Source organism: Octopus sinensis, linkage group LG21 (genome assembly GCF_006345805.1).
Source record: "Octopus sinensis linkage group LG21, ASM634580v1, whole genome shotgun sequence".
Lineage (NCBI taxonomy): Eukaryota > Metazoa > Mollusca > Cephalopoda > Octopoda > Octopodidae > Octopus > Octopus sinensis.
Genome location: NC_043017.1, coordinates 16,833,302 through 16,848,123, shown reverse-complemented (window position 1 = coordinate 16,848,123; position 14,822 = coordinate 16,833,302). Strand labels below are relative to the sequence as shown.

At 36.5% G+C, this 14,822-nt stretch overlaps 1 protein-coding gene across 25 annotated transcripts in view; it reads left to right on the top strand.

Annotated features, from left to right (window-relative positions):
• LOC115222779 (ensconsin) overlaps positions 1-14,822 on the top strand; it is a 208,056-nt gene that overhangs the window by 87,501 nt on the left and 105,733 nt on the right. For 23 of the 25 annotated variants that reach the window (XM_036511841.1, XM_036511843.1, XM_036511853.1 and 20 more), the window contains one exon: positions 7,263-7,409. The exons of the other annotated variants lie outside the window; for them this stretch is intronic. In XM_036511841.1, coding sequence (XP_036367734.1) covers positions 7,263-7,409 — 147 coding nt within the window. The remainder of the gene's footprint in view (positions 1-7,262; positions 7,410-14,822) is intronic. 25 annotated transcript variants of the gene reach the window in all.

The window sequence follows — 14,822 nt, the reverse complement described above, 5'->3', positions numbered from 1 at the left end:
ATAATAATAATAATAATGATAATTTATGAAGATTGATGTAACTCTTCATGAAGATAAATACACAATTAAAAGAGTGTGATATATTGTAAAACACTGATTGACTTTGTTTATTGAACTGAACAATATTTCAACGTTATGTCTGTCTCCCTTAAGGTTCAAAATAAGATAAGACTAGTGGAAAATACATAGAAATGCAGAGATTATCCAGCATTCCTCTCAACAAAAAAGAAAAAAAAAAAAGGAAGTCGTCATGTTTGTCTTGTTCATGAAAAAATAAAAGAGGAGAGAACTTTTACTCAAACTGTTTTTACTCTTTTACTTGTTTCAGTCGTTTGACTGCGGCCATGCTGGAGCACCACCTTTAATCGAGCAACTCGACCCCGGGACTTATTCTTTTTGTAAGCCCAGTACTTATTCTATCGGTCTCTTTTGCCGAACCGCTAAGTAACTGGTACGTAAACACACCAGCATTGGTTGGGGGACAAACAGACACATAAACACACACACGAATATATATATATACATACATACGACGTGCTTCTTTCAGTTTCCGTCTACCAAATCCACTCGCAAGGCTTTGGTCGGCCCGGGGCTATAGTAGAAGACACTTGCCCAAGATGCCATGCAGTGGGACTGAACCCGGAACCATGTGATTGGTAAACAAGCTACTTACCACACAGCCACTCCTGCGCCTGTATAAATCTGATAGAACTCTCTTTTGTTATTTGGTTTGTTGCTCCAGTTTAGGATGCTTCTAACTTACAAATACTTTGGCAGAACTTGCTGGGCATTTTACTACAAACAGCTGTAACTTTGATGAGCACTCACTCAGAAAAATATTCTGACTCCATTGAATTTTCAGTTTTGAAGACCCATGAAGATAAATATAATTGTGAGTTACTGGCATCCTACATTGGAAGGATGAACAGAAGGACAGGAGGAGAGATCCATCAAATTTATACAAAACTTTTTTTACTAAGAGTTCTCTTCTCTTTTTTCTTTTCCTTCTTGTTTAACCCTTTAGTATTTAAACCGGCCATATCCGGCCAAAATAGCTAATCTGTTTTATGTTCAAACTGACCAGATCCAGGCTCTCACACCTACCCTACAATGTTATTCTACATTAAGTAATTACACCATCAAGATCTTGAAGATATGAGATAATGCATGATTAATTCAAATTAATGGGAATCAATAAGCATTATGTTTACTCTTTTATTTGTTTCAGTCATTTGACTGCGGCCATGCTGGAGCACCGCCTTTAGTCGAGCAAATCGACCCCGGAACTTATTCTTTGTAAGCCCAGTACTTATTCTATCGGTCCCTTTTGCCGAACCGCTAAGTGACGGGGATGTAAACACACCAACATCGGTTGTCAAGCAATGCTAGGGGGACAAATACAGACACACAAACATATACACACACATACATATATATATATATATATATACATATATATACAATGGGCTTCTTTCAGTTTCCGTCTACCAAATCCACTCACAAGGCTTTGGTCGGCCCGGAGCTATAGTAGAAGACACTTGCCCAAGATGCCACGCAGTGGGACTGAACCCGGAACCATGTGGTTGGTAAGCAAGCTACTTACCACACAGCCACTCCTGCGCCTATATTTTTTTTTACTAAGAGTTTGATAGAATAATCAGAACGTTAAAGGGTTAAACCAGTTATAAACAAGTGAAACTTGACTTTTCTCTCTTTTTTTTATTTGGTCTTGGAATCAATGTGGGACATCCCAGTTAATTGTTAAAATTTCTGCATTCCTGTGTATTTCTAAATTGTCATTATTCTTGTCTTATCTTGAACCTGAAGAAAACAGACATATTGTTGAAATATCGTTCAGTTCAATAAACAAAATCAATCAGTGTTTTATTACATATCACACTCTTAAAAATTGTGTAGTAATAGTAATAGTAGTAGTAGTAATAATAATAATAATCTAGTATGATAATATTAGTTGAAACAATTTCTATTTTTGCACTTTTTTCTATATTTTGCTTATTTTTTTTCTATTGTTAGTATTCTCACCCCTCTTTTAGTTAACCCCTTTTGCTACCAATCTCCCTCACACTACATCTGGCTCTATGATACAAACTTCCTGTTTTCAAGTTCTTTTAAAATTCCACATTCATTTATGTTCTAAACTCTAGCTATTAATTTATTTTACTAAATCTTTCATTATTCTTAAAATTATTTAAAACAAATCAGTGTATTTTGACAAAACTATTGTAACAAAGGGGTTAATATATTTTCATCTGTTACTTTTATCAAATTCATATTCTTCTTTTTGCTCCAATAAACTCCAAAACTTTTTTAAAATCTTACCTTATCTATAACATAACATAACTTAGCTTACACACATGTAAAAATACATGCAAAATGTCATTCTAATTTGCTTAGATTCTTCTTTTTTTAACATTCCATAGATTAAAACCATCTTTCTGGTGTTAGGGGCTGCTAACCAGGCTTTATAATTCTCCAGACTATGTTTAACATGGGTTCAATTTACTCATTTGCAACATAATTTTCTTTTCATATCTTTTACAAACACACAGGAACTAAGTCACACATGCACTCTTTTTGGCACAAGATTTTGGTTTTGTATCTACTGGTGTCTGTATATTCTGTTGCAGACAGTATATCTGAAGACCCTATTTTAGTGGGATGTGGACAATCATAGAAACACCTGCACATTCATATCTCTATAAATATATATTCGTATATGCCAGCGCCACCTTGACTGGCTTCCGTGCCGGTGGCACGTAAAAACCACCCACTACACTCGTGGAGTGGTTGGCGTTAGGAAGGGTATCCAGCTGTAGAAACATTGCCAGATCAGACTGGAGCCTGGTGCAGCCTCCTGGCTTCCCAGACCCCGGTCGAACCATCCAACCCATGCTAGCATGGAAAATGGACATTAAACGATGATGATGATGTGTATGTGTCTAAGTTTGTAATCTCCAGACCTGGAAGAATGGGCTGGAGTCCCATGGCATTAAGGAGCATAGCAACGATCAAAATGTTAGGTACAAGTAGAGAGCACAAAATTCTAGTTCCATCTGGTGAGTAGCCTTGAGGCTGAAGTTAGAAATGAAATATTCAAGGATATTTGTAGAGTTAACCTGTTGGTAATAGATATAAATCGGTGCAGAGACCAACTAGTGCAGGCAGTTTGGGATGGCAAATACTTTGGCTTTTATGCCAGGGAAAGCACAAAATGTTGTTTTTCTAATAGTCTTATAGTCAGCCTTGAGCTAACAGATCTTTGCCATATGAATAGCTGGTTGAAAGCCTAGATGTGGTCACTGGATTTAACGTTCCTTATTGCCTGTGCTTGACTGGGGCTGTCATTGCACAGTTTGACTTGCAGTGACTTATTGTAAGCTGTAGCTTCTTTGTTACCCAAATGATACCTGTGACTATTCTGTTTGTTGTCATCGGATTGTTTTGTTCACCATGTCTTCTACATGTGCCAGGTGTTGTGTACATCATCATCATCGTTTAACGTTTTCCATGCTAGCATGGGTTGGACGATTCGACCGAGGACTGGCGAACCAGATGGCTGCGCCAGGCTCCAATCTGATCTGGCAGAGTTTCTACAGCTGGATGCCATTCCTAACGCCAACCACTCCAAGAGTGTAGTGGGTGTTTTTAAAGTGCCACTAGCACAAGGGCCAGTCTGGTGGTACTGGCAATGGTCACGCTCGAAAATGGTGTTTTTTACATGCCTCCTGCACAGGAGTCAGTCCAGCAGCACTGGCAATGACCTTGCTCAAATGTTTTGTTCACGTGCCAGACAGCTGCTCTGGCAGTGATCCTGCTTGGATGGAGCTGTTAGTGCTCCACTGGCATGGGTGCCAGTCATCGAATTTGGTTCAATTTCAATTTCCCCAACAGGTCTTCGCAAGCAGAGTTTAGTATCCAATGAAGGGAGGTTGGCATGGGTGCCAGATGACGAATTTGGTTCGATTTCAAATCCAATTTCGATTTCACTTACCTATATTTGCCTACTGAGCTTGTGATATCTTTACGTTGTTGATTATCATTATATTTGATGTTTTTAGTGGTCCTGGTTTGAACAATAGGCTTTAGTCTCTGGTCAACCCTGATTGAGCAGGCTTACAAAATGTCCCTTTCTTTTAAGATGACTGTTTGGTTTGAGGAAGATTTGGTTGCCAATTCAAGTTGGTTCAGTGATATATGGAGTCAGAAGTTTTGCTGACATCAGTAGGTAGTTAAAATAGTGTGGCAGGATTTTGTTGTTCTTTATGCTCAGCCAAGAAACTTTTGTCTGGTATTCATGAGTTGTGTTGTGGACAAGTACAGGAATTAAAAAAGGAAAAAACAATTTGACAGGTCTATTTGAAGCAAATTTAACTTATGTTACATAATATACAGGGTATTTAACTAAATTTGAGAATTTGCTTAAAAGGAAAAGAAAACAATATGTCATCCAAAAATAAAGTACTTTGAAAAAATCAAAAAAGAAAATCAGCTAGATTATGCCTGGGATCATCTTCATCACCGTTTAGCATCCGCTTTCCATGCTAGCATGGGTTGGACGGTTCAACTGGGGTCTGGAAGCCAGAAGGCTGCACCAGGCCCAGTCTGATCTGGCAATGTTTCTACGGCTGGATGCCCTTCCTAACGCCAACCACTCCGTGAGTGTAGTGGGTGCTTTTTACATGCCACCGGCACAGGTGCCAGACGAGGCTGGTAAACGGCCACGATCAGATGGTGCCGTTTATGTGCCACCAGCACGGGGGCCAGGCGAGGCTAAATCAATAAGCATTACATTTGTTAGATTAATCTAAATGCTAAAGGGTTAAGGGGCCCTGTTCAAAGATGTGGGATGGCATGATGTCACCATGACTGGAGACACGCCCAGTTTGAGGTGGCTTGGTTTTCATGATGTCACATGTCATGCCTCAGAGCTTTTACTACAGTCTTCACAGAGCATTGAGCAGCAGTCATGATGCCAGTATCTTTGGCACCTGGCATAAATCATGATACTGGCAATTCTTTTCCAATATTCAAAAGGCTTCCAGTCTTCCATGTCAGTTGACTTTTTCTCAACCACGACTTCAATCTTCATACTCTCCAACACCATTGACTGTTCACCAATACATCAAGCTGTTCATGAAAAAAAGAAAGCATTAAAAACAAAAATCAAATTTAGCCCCAACACCCTGTATCTCTAGGTAGTTGAACCTATTTTTCTCATTGTGACTGCAAAGTAGAAATATCAGATCAAGTCTAACAATTCCCTGTGGCTTTTCTTTTCAGTCCAGTTTCCGTGACACTTATTGCTCTCTTTGTTGTTCTCGTTTATTTTCCTTAGTTTAAAAGGTCTGAAGATAATAAACTATCCCAGTATGTTTTCCTACTTTACTCTATTAATAGTTTGATACTCATGGTTTGATACTCTCTCCGTTGGGCAGAGCTATTGAAGAAGGCAGTGTATGTCTATAACTCTATAAGGTAGCAACCATAATACTAAGGATGTTAACAAATTTTGATATATTTGTATAAGCTATTTTGTTGTGTCTGGGGGGAGTTTTCTTTTTGTGCCTTATTATGTAACACATTCGCCGGTAAAATTTCCAATTTTTCTTATTTTTATTTTCCTAAAATTTCCGTTGCGTCTTGCAACCTTTTCAATAGTTTTGCCTCTCTTTGCAAACCAAATCCAAAAACGAAATGTTTAAGACATGATAATTTACTTTGGATTATGGTTGAAGTTTTTGCATGTAAAAGTAATTCAGCAAAGCTGTTTGATCTACCTTTACATATAATGTGATGAAATTGAGGAAGCTGAATCAATAAAAGGTAAATATTAATATGGCAATGTGTTCTGGGAACACTTTAAGTAGTTAGTAAGTAGCTAATTAGATTAGATCAGGTCACATGATCGTTGCGCAGTTAAATCAGTTGATTTAATTAGAACTTAATTAATCTGCACCAAAACTTATCTATTGATAGCGACTAGATAAGTTAATAGATAGACTGAAGAAATGTTCTAGTTATTGTTACGGTTTCCTAAAAATCATTTCTAAATTAATGTCTCTCTCTCCCACACTATTTTTCTGAAGTAAGTCACTTTTTTTTTTGTCCTGTTTTTTCTTTTTATTTTATGTTCATTGTCTTCTTTTGTCATCATTCATTTTTATTTATCAAGCCTGCCAATTGTGTAGTTCTAGGTATTAAACCTGACATGTGCACACACACACACACACGTTCACACAAACACACACACACACACACGTTCACACCCACACACGTTCACACAGAAACACAATACACCAGTCTACCCAACCCCCAAATATATTGTTCAGTAGAATATATATATATATACATACATACATATATATATATATATATATATATACATATATATATATATATATATATATATATATATATATAGAAATGGAGCTGAACGAAGATTGAACAGAAATCGTTTTATTTCATTCTACACGTGTTTCTTCAATTCACCAATAATATTTTAATTTCAATTATCCGCACCAACGCACGGTTGCAACACCATATGGTTGTACCTCCAACCGTGCTGTTTACTGCTGTGATTTTTGCTACCAAGGTACCGGTTAAACTTTTGATTAATCTACTACAAGATTATTCATCTTTCTATTTCACATAATATATATATATATATATATATATATAATACATACATACATACATACATATTGCTCAGTAGACATCACAAGTGAAGAATTCTGAGCATTTTGTTGATGATTTTAATAATGAGAAATAAAATAAGAAAGATAAAAAGAAAATTTTAAAATTTCTTTCTGAGAAAATTTGATTTGTTCACTTCTTTTAAGAGTTTATATACGTCCATCACACATTTATACACCTGCATAATTTTCTCTATATTCTTGTTTATTTATATTTTCACATATGATGATGATCATCATCATACACACATTTTTAAAGTAAAAGCAAATTTATACTTATTCTGAACTTACATATATATATATATATATATATATATATATATATATATTTATATATTTATATATATACACACACACACACACACACACACACACACACACACCTTACAGTAGTGTTTTTTAAAATCCTTTTGTTTTTATAGATCTCATTCTTCTTTCCCTTTACTAAACAAAAGACCTTTAGTTTCTTTCTTAATCCCTCTCTCTCTCTCTCTCTCTCTAAAAAAAATGCTTCTTTCGATTCGTCCATAAATTCTGTTTAATGTGTAGGATCGGGAGCTCAGCCAATGGTAGACGAGTTTTCTAGAAGCTGTAATAACGACACCAGTGATCTTGATGGCAGCTATGTAAAGAGGGTCGGTAGACTGCCAGGCCAACCGTTCCCCACTGGACCATCTTGGTGGATTGGATATCCGAGTAGGTGCAACCCATCTTTCTACATGGCATGATTCTGTGCTCTATACCCAGCCGTTCTGTTTAACAGATTTGATTTTTCTTTTCTTTTTCCTAAATTCTTCTGGAACTTTACTCTTTCTCACTTATCAATTATTTATTTATTTAATACAGTTAATGCTAATAACACCTAATTGATGTATGTGTGTGTAATTGGTAAATGTTGTTAGTTTGTCCACCCTCTTCATCTGGCTGTTGCTGCTGCTCTGTTTTATCTGCTGAAAACCATTCCGTCTTCTAATTGCATCTCGTTTACTGTATCTTTAAACATGTAAAACTTTTGTTACAATTAGTTTGTAACTTTTCTTTTGCTGCATACTCGCTTCTTTTGGTAATCTTACACTGTGCATCTTATCTCTTGATACCAGTTTTCATTATTCTTTTCAAAGCATTTTGAAGATAAATTTGAAGAATTTAAAATTGTGAAATTTATGTTTTCATTATTTTTTAAAAATATCTTTTTTTTATATTAGTAATGTTTTCATTATTTTTTTAATATCTTTTTTTATTAGTATTTTGATATTCTAAGATATAAAACCATTTTGTTTCATTTTTATTAATTAATTATATTTTAAAAAAAAAAGTACAAAGAACCAGAAGTGCATCAAATTTCTTTTCAGGTATTTCAATCTCTGGTCCCTTTTCTGTTATTGTTCTTATTTTGAAGTTGTGCAAATTACACATTTAAGATGTTATTCTAACCATTTTCAAAGATGTACTAAATTTCATAGTCTTCTGTAAAAAGTAAGATCTATTGAATTGTTAATCAAGACAATTTTCCTGAAGTAAAGCTCACCTAATTTTATTTAAGTACACTAGTCGTGTGTACTTCATTGACTTTCAGTCCTGTATTCAAGTCCTGCTATTGTTTAGGTTGTAGAAGTGCTTTGACTGTAACTTTGTTTCCACTACTTTTCTTACCTCCATTCCCAAACAAAAGAAATTATTTATGAGTCTGTTGCTCTGTGAAAATGCTGAAGTTTATGAAAGGTTAACCTGATTTAGCAAAATATAATAGTTATCCTGGACAACTGCTCTTGCGCTTTTATTTACACCAAGATACAGAATATGTATTGTGTCTCCAGTCAGCTCCACTGCACAGTGACTTGATACTGTAGTGAAGTATGGAATGAAAGGACTGTGACCCAGTTAACTCATATTTTCATGAAGAGGTTTATGAGGTCCAATCTCTGAAAAGAATACTATATCCACAAAATATTTGAAGATGACATATGATCAGACCAATCATCATATTGCTAATTAGATCATCATCATCATTTAACGTCCGTTCTCCATGTTAGCATGGGTTCGACTGGGGATCTGGGAAGCCAGAAGGCTGCACCAGACTCCAGTCTGATCTGGCAATGTTTCTACAGCTGGATGCCCTTCCTAATGCCAACCACTCCAAGAGTGTAGTGGGTGTTTTTTACGTGCCAGGTGAGGCTGGCAATGGCCACGATCGGATTGGTGCTTTTTACATGCCACCGGCACAGAAGCCTGTCTAGGCAGCGCTGGTATCGGCCACATTCGGATGGTGCTTTTTACGTGCCACCGGCACGGAAGCCAGATGATGATGATAAATATTAGATGTATAAAATGTTTTATATTAAAAAGAAAAAAAAAATATTGTTCTTGAAAATTAGCTCAGACTGCTTTTTAAACTGCACTTTTAAAATCCAGTGGCCATGAAATATAGATTTGAATTACTGAATAGCAATTTATGAGCTTCATCTATACACATACCACTTGCGCTTAAGATACCACTCCTGTTACACATTTGCATTGTTGGATGTATAAAGGGCATTTAAACACCAGGCTTTCATTAGCAACTATTCCAGTTAGCAAAAGCCCATGTTTTTATAATAAATCAGTGCAGACATGATCAAGTTTGCTTCACAGCCATCTGACTCCCAATTTCATCTTAAAGTGCATTTACTTATGGCCTTAGGTTGGCCAATACCTTGTATGTGTTATGTGATAGAAACTGTTTCGTAGCCTGTCATCCCTCCACACTTTTTTGTGCACATGCTGCACATCTACAGCAGCAGTGTCAAGCGAAACTGGTATATTAAAGCAAAATAGTTTGTGGTATTCCAAGTCACACCTTCTTAGCAAACCACTTGTTTCCCGTTTAGAATGTTGGTAAAATGAGTATCAAGGCACCAGTCTCAATGTAATCAGCTAAAACTTTCAAAGCTGGTACTCCAGTATGGTCACTGTCCAGGAATAGAAACAATTACAGGAGTATAGGGTAATTTTAGCTAACTCACAAAATCTTTATTTGTGCAATGTGGCTCTGCTGTATTCAGATTTAAAGATATGCCAACAAACCATCTTTTGGTGCATGATAAGAAGGAAACAAGGCAAATGGAAATCAATAGAAAACAATGAGAATCAACATTAAAAATAATAAATACTATTTATGAAGACTGACCTCCAAGCTGGTCTCTATGGTCATACATAGTCCAACCATCGGATATTTTTCAAGATCCTTATCAGATGTTCTCAATCTAATGTATCCTTTCTTTGGGGGAGAGTAAAAAAAGAAAAGTACAGTGTACAGTATTTCACTTTTTGATTTTGAATTGTACTGTTCTATCCATTTTTACACACGGTGAAAGAAGCATCAGAACGTGTAGTAACTATTTGATTATTATTATATTTCTTTTATAAAAGACATTAAACTGTTTTAACAGAAATTGCATGAAATTTTTATTCATACTCTATTTGAGGTGAAGCTTGGATTTAAAGAAGGGAAGGGGGTGGTCACTTCCGGAATGCTATCATCCTTTACTCAGCCTTGAGGAAATGATAAATTACTTCCATGCTAACCCGACCAATGAAATTTGCATATTTTTAGTGCATCAACAAAATGAGTTGGGTTGTTTTGCTTTGCTTTTGCAAAATTTCTATTTCAGAATGTCAAGAAACTGATACTAACAAGCACAACTTTGTATTGAGTGCTCATGTCTGACTCAACTGCATGTTGTTGATATGTTTGTCTTACTCATGACTAAGGTGACTGGGCTTCTACTCATTGCATCGTGCATGCCACAATTGATATTCTATGTTTACAGGATTGTTTTCTAATTTTGCAGGATTATTTCCTCAAACATTTTCCCCGCCTCTTTGTTGCAAGAATTCTTGGCAACTGGGGCTCCCTTTTCTTTCATTGTAATTTATTGTAATGATTCCTTTTTAATTTTGTTTGACTTGGGTAATAGCTAAATAGTGGGGAAAAAATGTTCTATACCTAATATTGGTATTCATTATAGTAAAACTTTGTGGTCATTGTCACTGTTGTATATGCACATACATACATATGTGTGTGTATGTATGTATGTGTATATATATATATATTTATTTATAGTTGGAAAGGTTAGGAAGGTAAAGGATGAGGATGAAATATAACTGAATAAACCAAGGAAAATTAAGTTAAGAAACTTTTAAAATACTCAAGAACAAGTGGTGAATAAATTAGAGAAGAGAAGGGAAGGGGGAAAAAAAAATGGAGAAAAAAGAACAATTGAAAAAGTGAAGTGTGAAATGGTGAAATTTTAATACACTACACAAACTTAAAAAAAAAAAAAAACCCAAAAAAGTTTTATTAAAGGCTCTGAAAGTATTCTGGAGGTTAAGGCTGAGTGGTCTTCTTTTAATGAAGTGTGCACCCTTTATTCTGAGGTTGACTGCATCCCATCCCGCTTGTCAGTATAAGGGTGAAGAAATCCCCACCACAATGTCGGTGGTGTCAGATGTAAGAGAGGTGGTGCCTAAGGATGTGACCTCATCTTGTGATTCTGTTGTGTTCTTTCTCTTGTTTTCTATTCTCTCTCCATTGTATGGAAGGTCAACATATATCCATTCATTATTTCTCCAGTTCTCTCTCTCTTCTTTCCTTGTTGATGTTGTTGTTGTCACTGTGGTTGTTGTTGTTGTTGTTGTCACTGTGTTTGTTGTTGTTGTTGTGGTCACTGTTGCTTCTGCTTTTGTTATTGTTGCTGGAATTACCATTGTTGATGTTAGTGTTGTTGTGGTCATTGTCAGTGTTTCTTTGGTTGAGGGAGAGGACAAAAAACTGATTGCTTTGATGGTTGGAAAAGTAGAAATTGTCAGTCGTGATGCTTCGGACATTGTCTTTCCCCAGAATATACATGAGAGGAAAAGAGAGGAAAAAGAAAAACAAACATGGAAAGAAGAGTCCAGGCATGGTCATCCACATGTGGTGGTCTTACATGGTGGCCATTGCATTGACTGACCAGAAGCTGGAGACCAGCTGAGTTAGTTGTCCAAAAAATTGAGAGAGAGAACGAGAGGTGAATAATGTGTGTGTAGGTATCAGTGTTTATGTGAGGGTATGTATGTGTAAAGTGTATGGTTCAGTGATTACAGTGTCAGGATCACAATCATGAGGTTGTGAGTTCAATTCCCGGACAGGGCTGTGTGTTGTGTTCTTGAGCAAGACACTTTATTTCATGTTGTTCCAGTTTGCTCAGCTGTTGTAACGAGTTGTGATGTCACAGGGGCCGAGCTGTATCGGCCCCTTTGCCTTTCCCTTGGATAACATCGTTGGCATGGAGAGGAATGGCTGGTATGCATGGGTGACTGTTGGTCTTCCATAAAGAATCTTGCCCCAGACTTGTGTCTCAGAGGGGGGAACTTTCTAGATGCCGTCCCATGGTCATTCATCACTGAAGGGGGTCTTTACGAAAGAGTAATTGTGTGTGTGTCTGTGTGTATTTGTTGCATCAATTTTAGAGTGTAGTGTGAAGGGCTAAACTTGGTGGCTGTGTATGTAAACGTGTGTGTCTGTTCTTCTGTTGCGAGGGTGCATTTGTTGGCTAACCATATGTATGTGCGCATGTCGATGCATTTATCAACCACATTATGCTGTGAAGCGTGTGTCCAGAGCGAATTGGTGTGTGTGCATATAGGGAGGTGTTAGTATGCACATGTGTATTTTCTTTTGGTTGTGTGTATGCGTGATATGAAAGTATAGCGTATTATGTAATACTTGGGTAATTGTGGGTAAAGGAGTTTTTTTTCATCTTCTTGACACAACTTAAAAAATGACAGTAAGGGTAGTTTCTTTTGGTGAAGGTGCTCGTTGCAAGGCTGTTTGTTTTGTGAAGATAACCCTGTGGCCATTCTTTAGATGGACACTCAGATGAATGATGGCTGGGTGCCTCTCAAGAATGGGAAAATCGAAGATGCGCCAAAAAGGCCTCATTGGTACTCATTGGTATCTTCCTCTGTCATACTGCATAAGATTGTATGTTGCAGCATCTAAACCTTTGCTTATATATTTGCAAGCATACTTAAAAGAGTTAACAGAGTTGCAGAATCCAACATTGAATCCATCTACCTGTACTCGTCTTTGCTTCTCTGTAGAAACTTTGGAAACTTTTTGAAAAGTAAAATAGGGATTAAATGAAAAAAATGAGTTACGTGAATATCTTCACAAGAGTGCTTGAAATAAATGTCGAATGTGGAACGCTGCACGCATGGGCAGACACAGACATATACAGTATCAAACATCAGATGAAATGGACGTGTGTGAGAGAGAGAGAGAGTGAGTGGATGAGTGTGTTATGTATACATACACACATAAATATGCATGCATTTTTGTGAAAGAGAGAGAGAGAAAGAGAGAGTGCCACTTAGACATCACTCTCTTTCACACACACATGCACACACAAACATACATAAAAGATGTTTGCATATGAATTTACGTATGTATGTATACATGACAACACACCTCTTCACTCTCTTTCTCTCTCACACACACACATACATAAATGTATACAAACATACATACAAAAACACATGTGCTCGTGTGTGACTGACTGCAAATATATAGAGCTGAACATGAACATGGCATGCAAAAAATAAATAAATAAAAAACTACAGAAATTAGCGAAGTGTGCAGATTCAAGCGAAATTTGTGAACTTGGCAAATAGGGAATTAAAACTTGAAATGAAAGCATTAAAATAGTCAGTGAGAGGTTTCACAAATAAAAACGGAAAATTTTGCCGTTGTTAATTCAATACCGGAAGTTGACATTGGAGAAACCTTTTTAAAGAAGTGAATTATATATATATATATATATATATATAATTAGGATGTGCGAATAATTTGACCTTGGATATATAATAGGCTCTTCAATTTATTTCTTTTATTAAAAATAGATAATATTGCTTTATATATATATATATATATATATATATATAAAGCAATATTATCTATTTTTAATAAAAGAAATAAATAGGCTCTTCAGTTTATTTCTTTTATTAAAAATAGATAATATTGCTTTATATATATATATATATATATATATATATATATATATAAAGCAATATTATCTATTTTTAATAAAAGAAATAAACTGAAGAGCCTATTATATATCCAAGGTCAAATTATTCGCACATCCTAATTATGGAAGCAATCCACGCAGCCATTTTTGCATGGAAAACGAATACACACACACACACAAGTCTATTTTATTTGTTAGATGTTATCTCTCATGCATTGCTCTCACTTTGTTTAAAACTTGTTTCCTAATGTTTGCTTTCATTCTAAGGTACACAGCAAAATACACACAAATCCTGTTTTCTGATTGCTTAAAGATGATGAAACCAACCTTTGTATGCTAGGTTTTGAGAGACTAAAGTATGTTAGAGGATCAGGTGCAGGTGCTATAGAAGTACCCCAGTTTATAGAAGGGTGAGTGAAAGTTGCTGGCAAATAAGACAATGGTGGTGATGGTGATGTGTCAGAGTGTACCCTCAAGATGGTGTATAAGAGGGAATAGGTAATTGTGGGTAGATAAGTTCATTAGAGTATGAGAAGAGAGTGACAGATGGTTAGGGATGGGTGTAGAGGTAACTGAAGTGAATGGAGCCAGGGTGGCTGCTTGGGTGGTCGAATGGTCTGGTAAATATCAGTATGGCAAGGTGATGGGAGAGGGGGGAAAGAAAAGGAATGTCTCTGGAAGGAAGAGGTGATAAGTGGCAGTAGAGGAAGGGAGGAGGGTAGCGGTAGGAGAAACAAACACATAAGTAGCTAAAGAAAGATATGGAGGTGTGTAGGGTGGGAGAGTGGTGTGAGGGACGTGTGAGAGAGAGAGAGAGAGAGAGAGAAGTAAAGTGACAGAGATGGATATCAAAGGTGCATAGACATGACTATAGTGCGTGGGAGGTGAGCTGGCAGAAACGTTAGCATGCCGGGCGAAATGCGTAGCCCTAATTCGTCTGTCGTTACATTGTGAGTTCAAATTCCGCCGAGGTCGACTTTGCCTTTCATCCTTTCGGGGTCGATAAGTTAAGTACCAGTTACGCACTGGGGTCGATATAATCGACTTAATACCTATGTCTGTC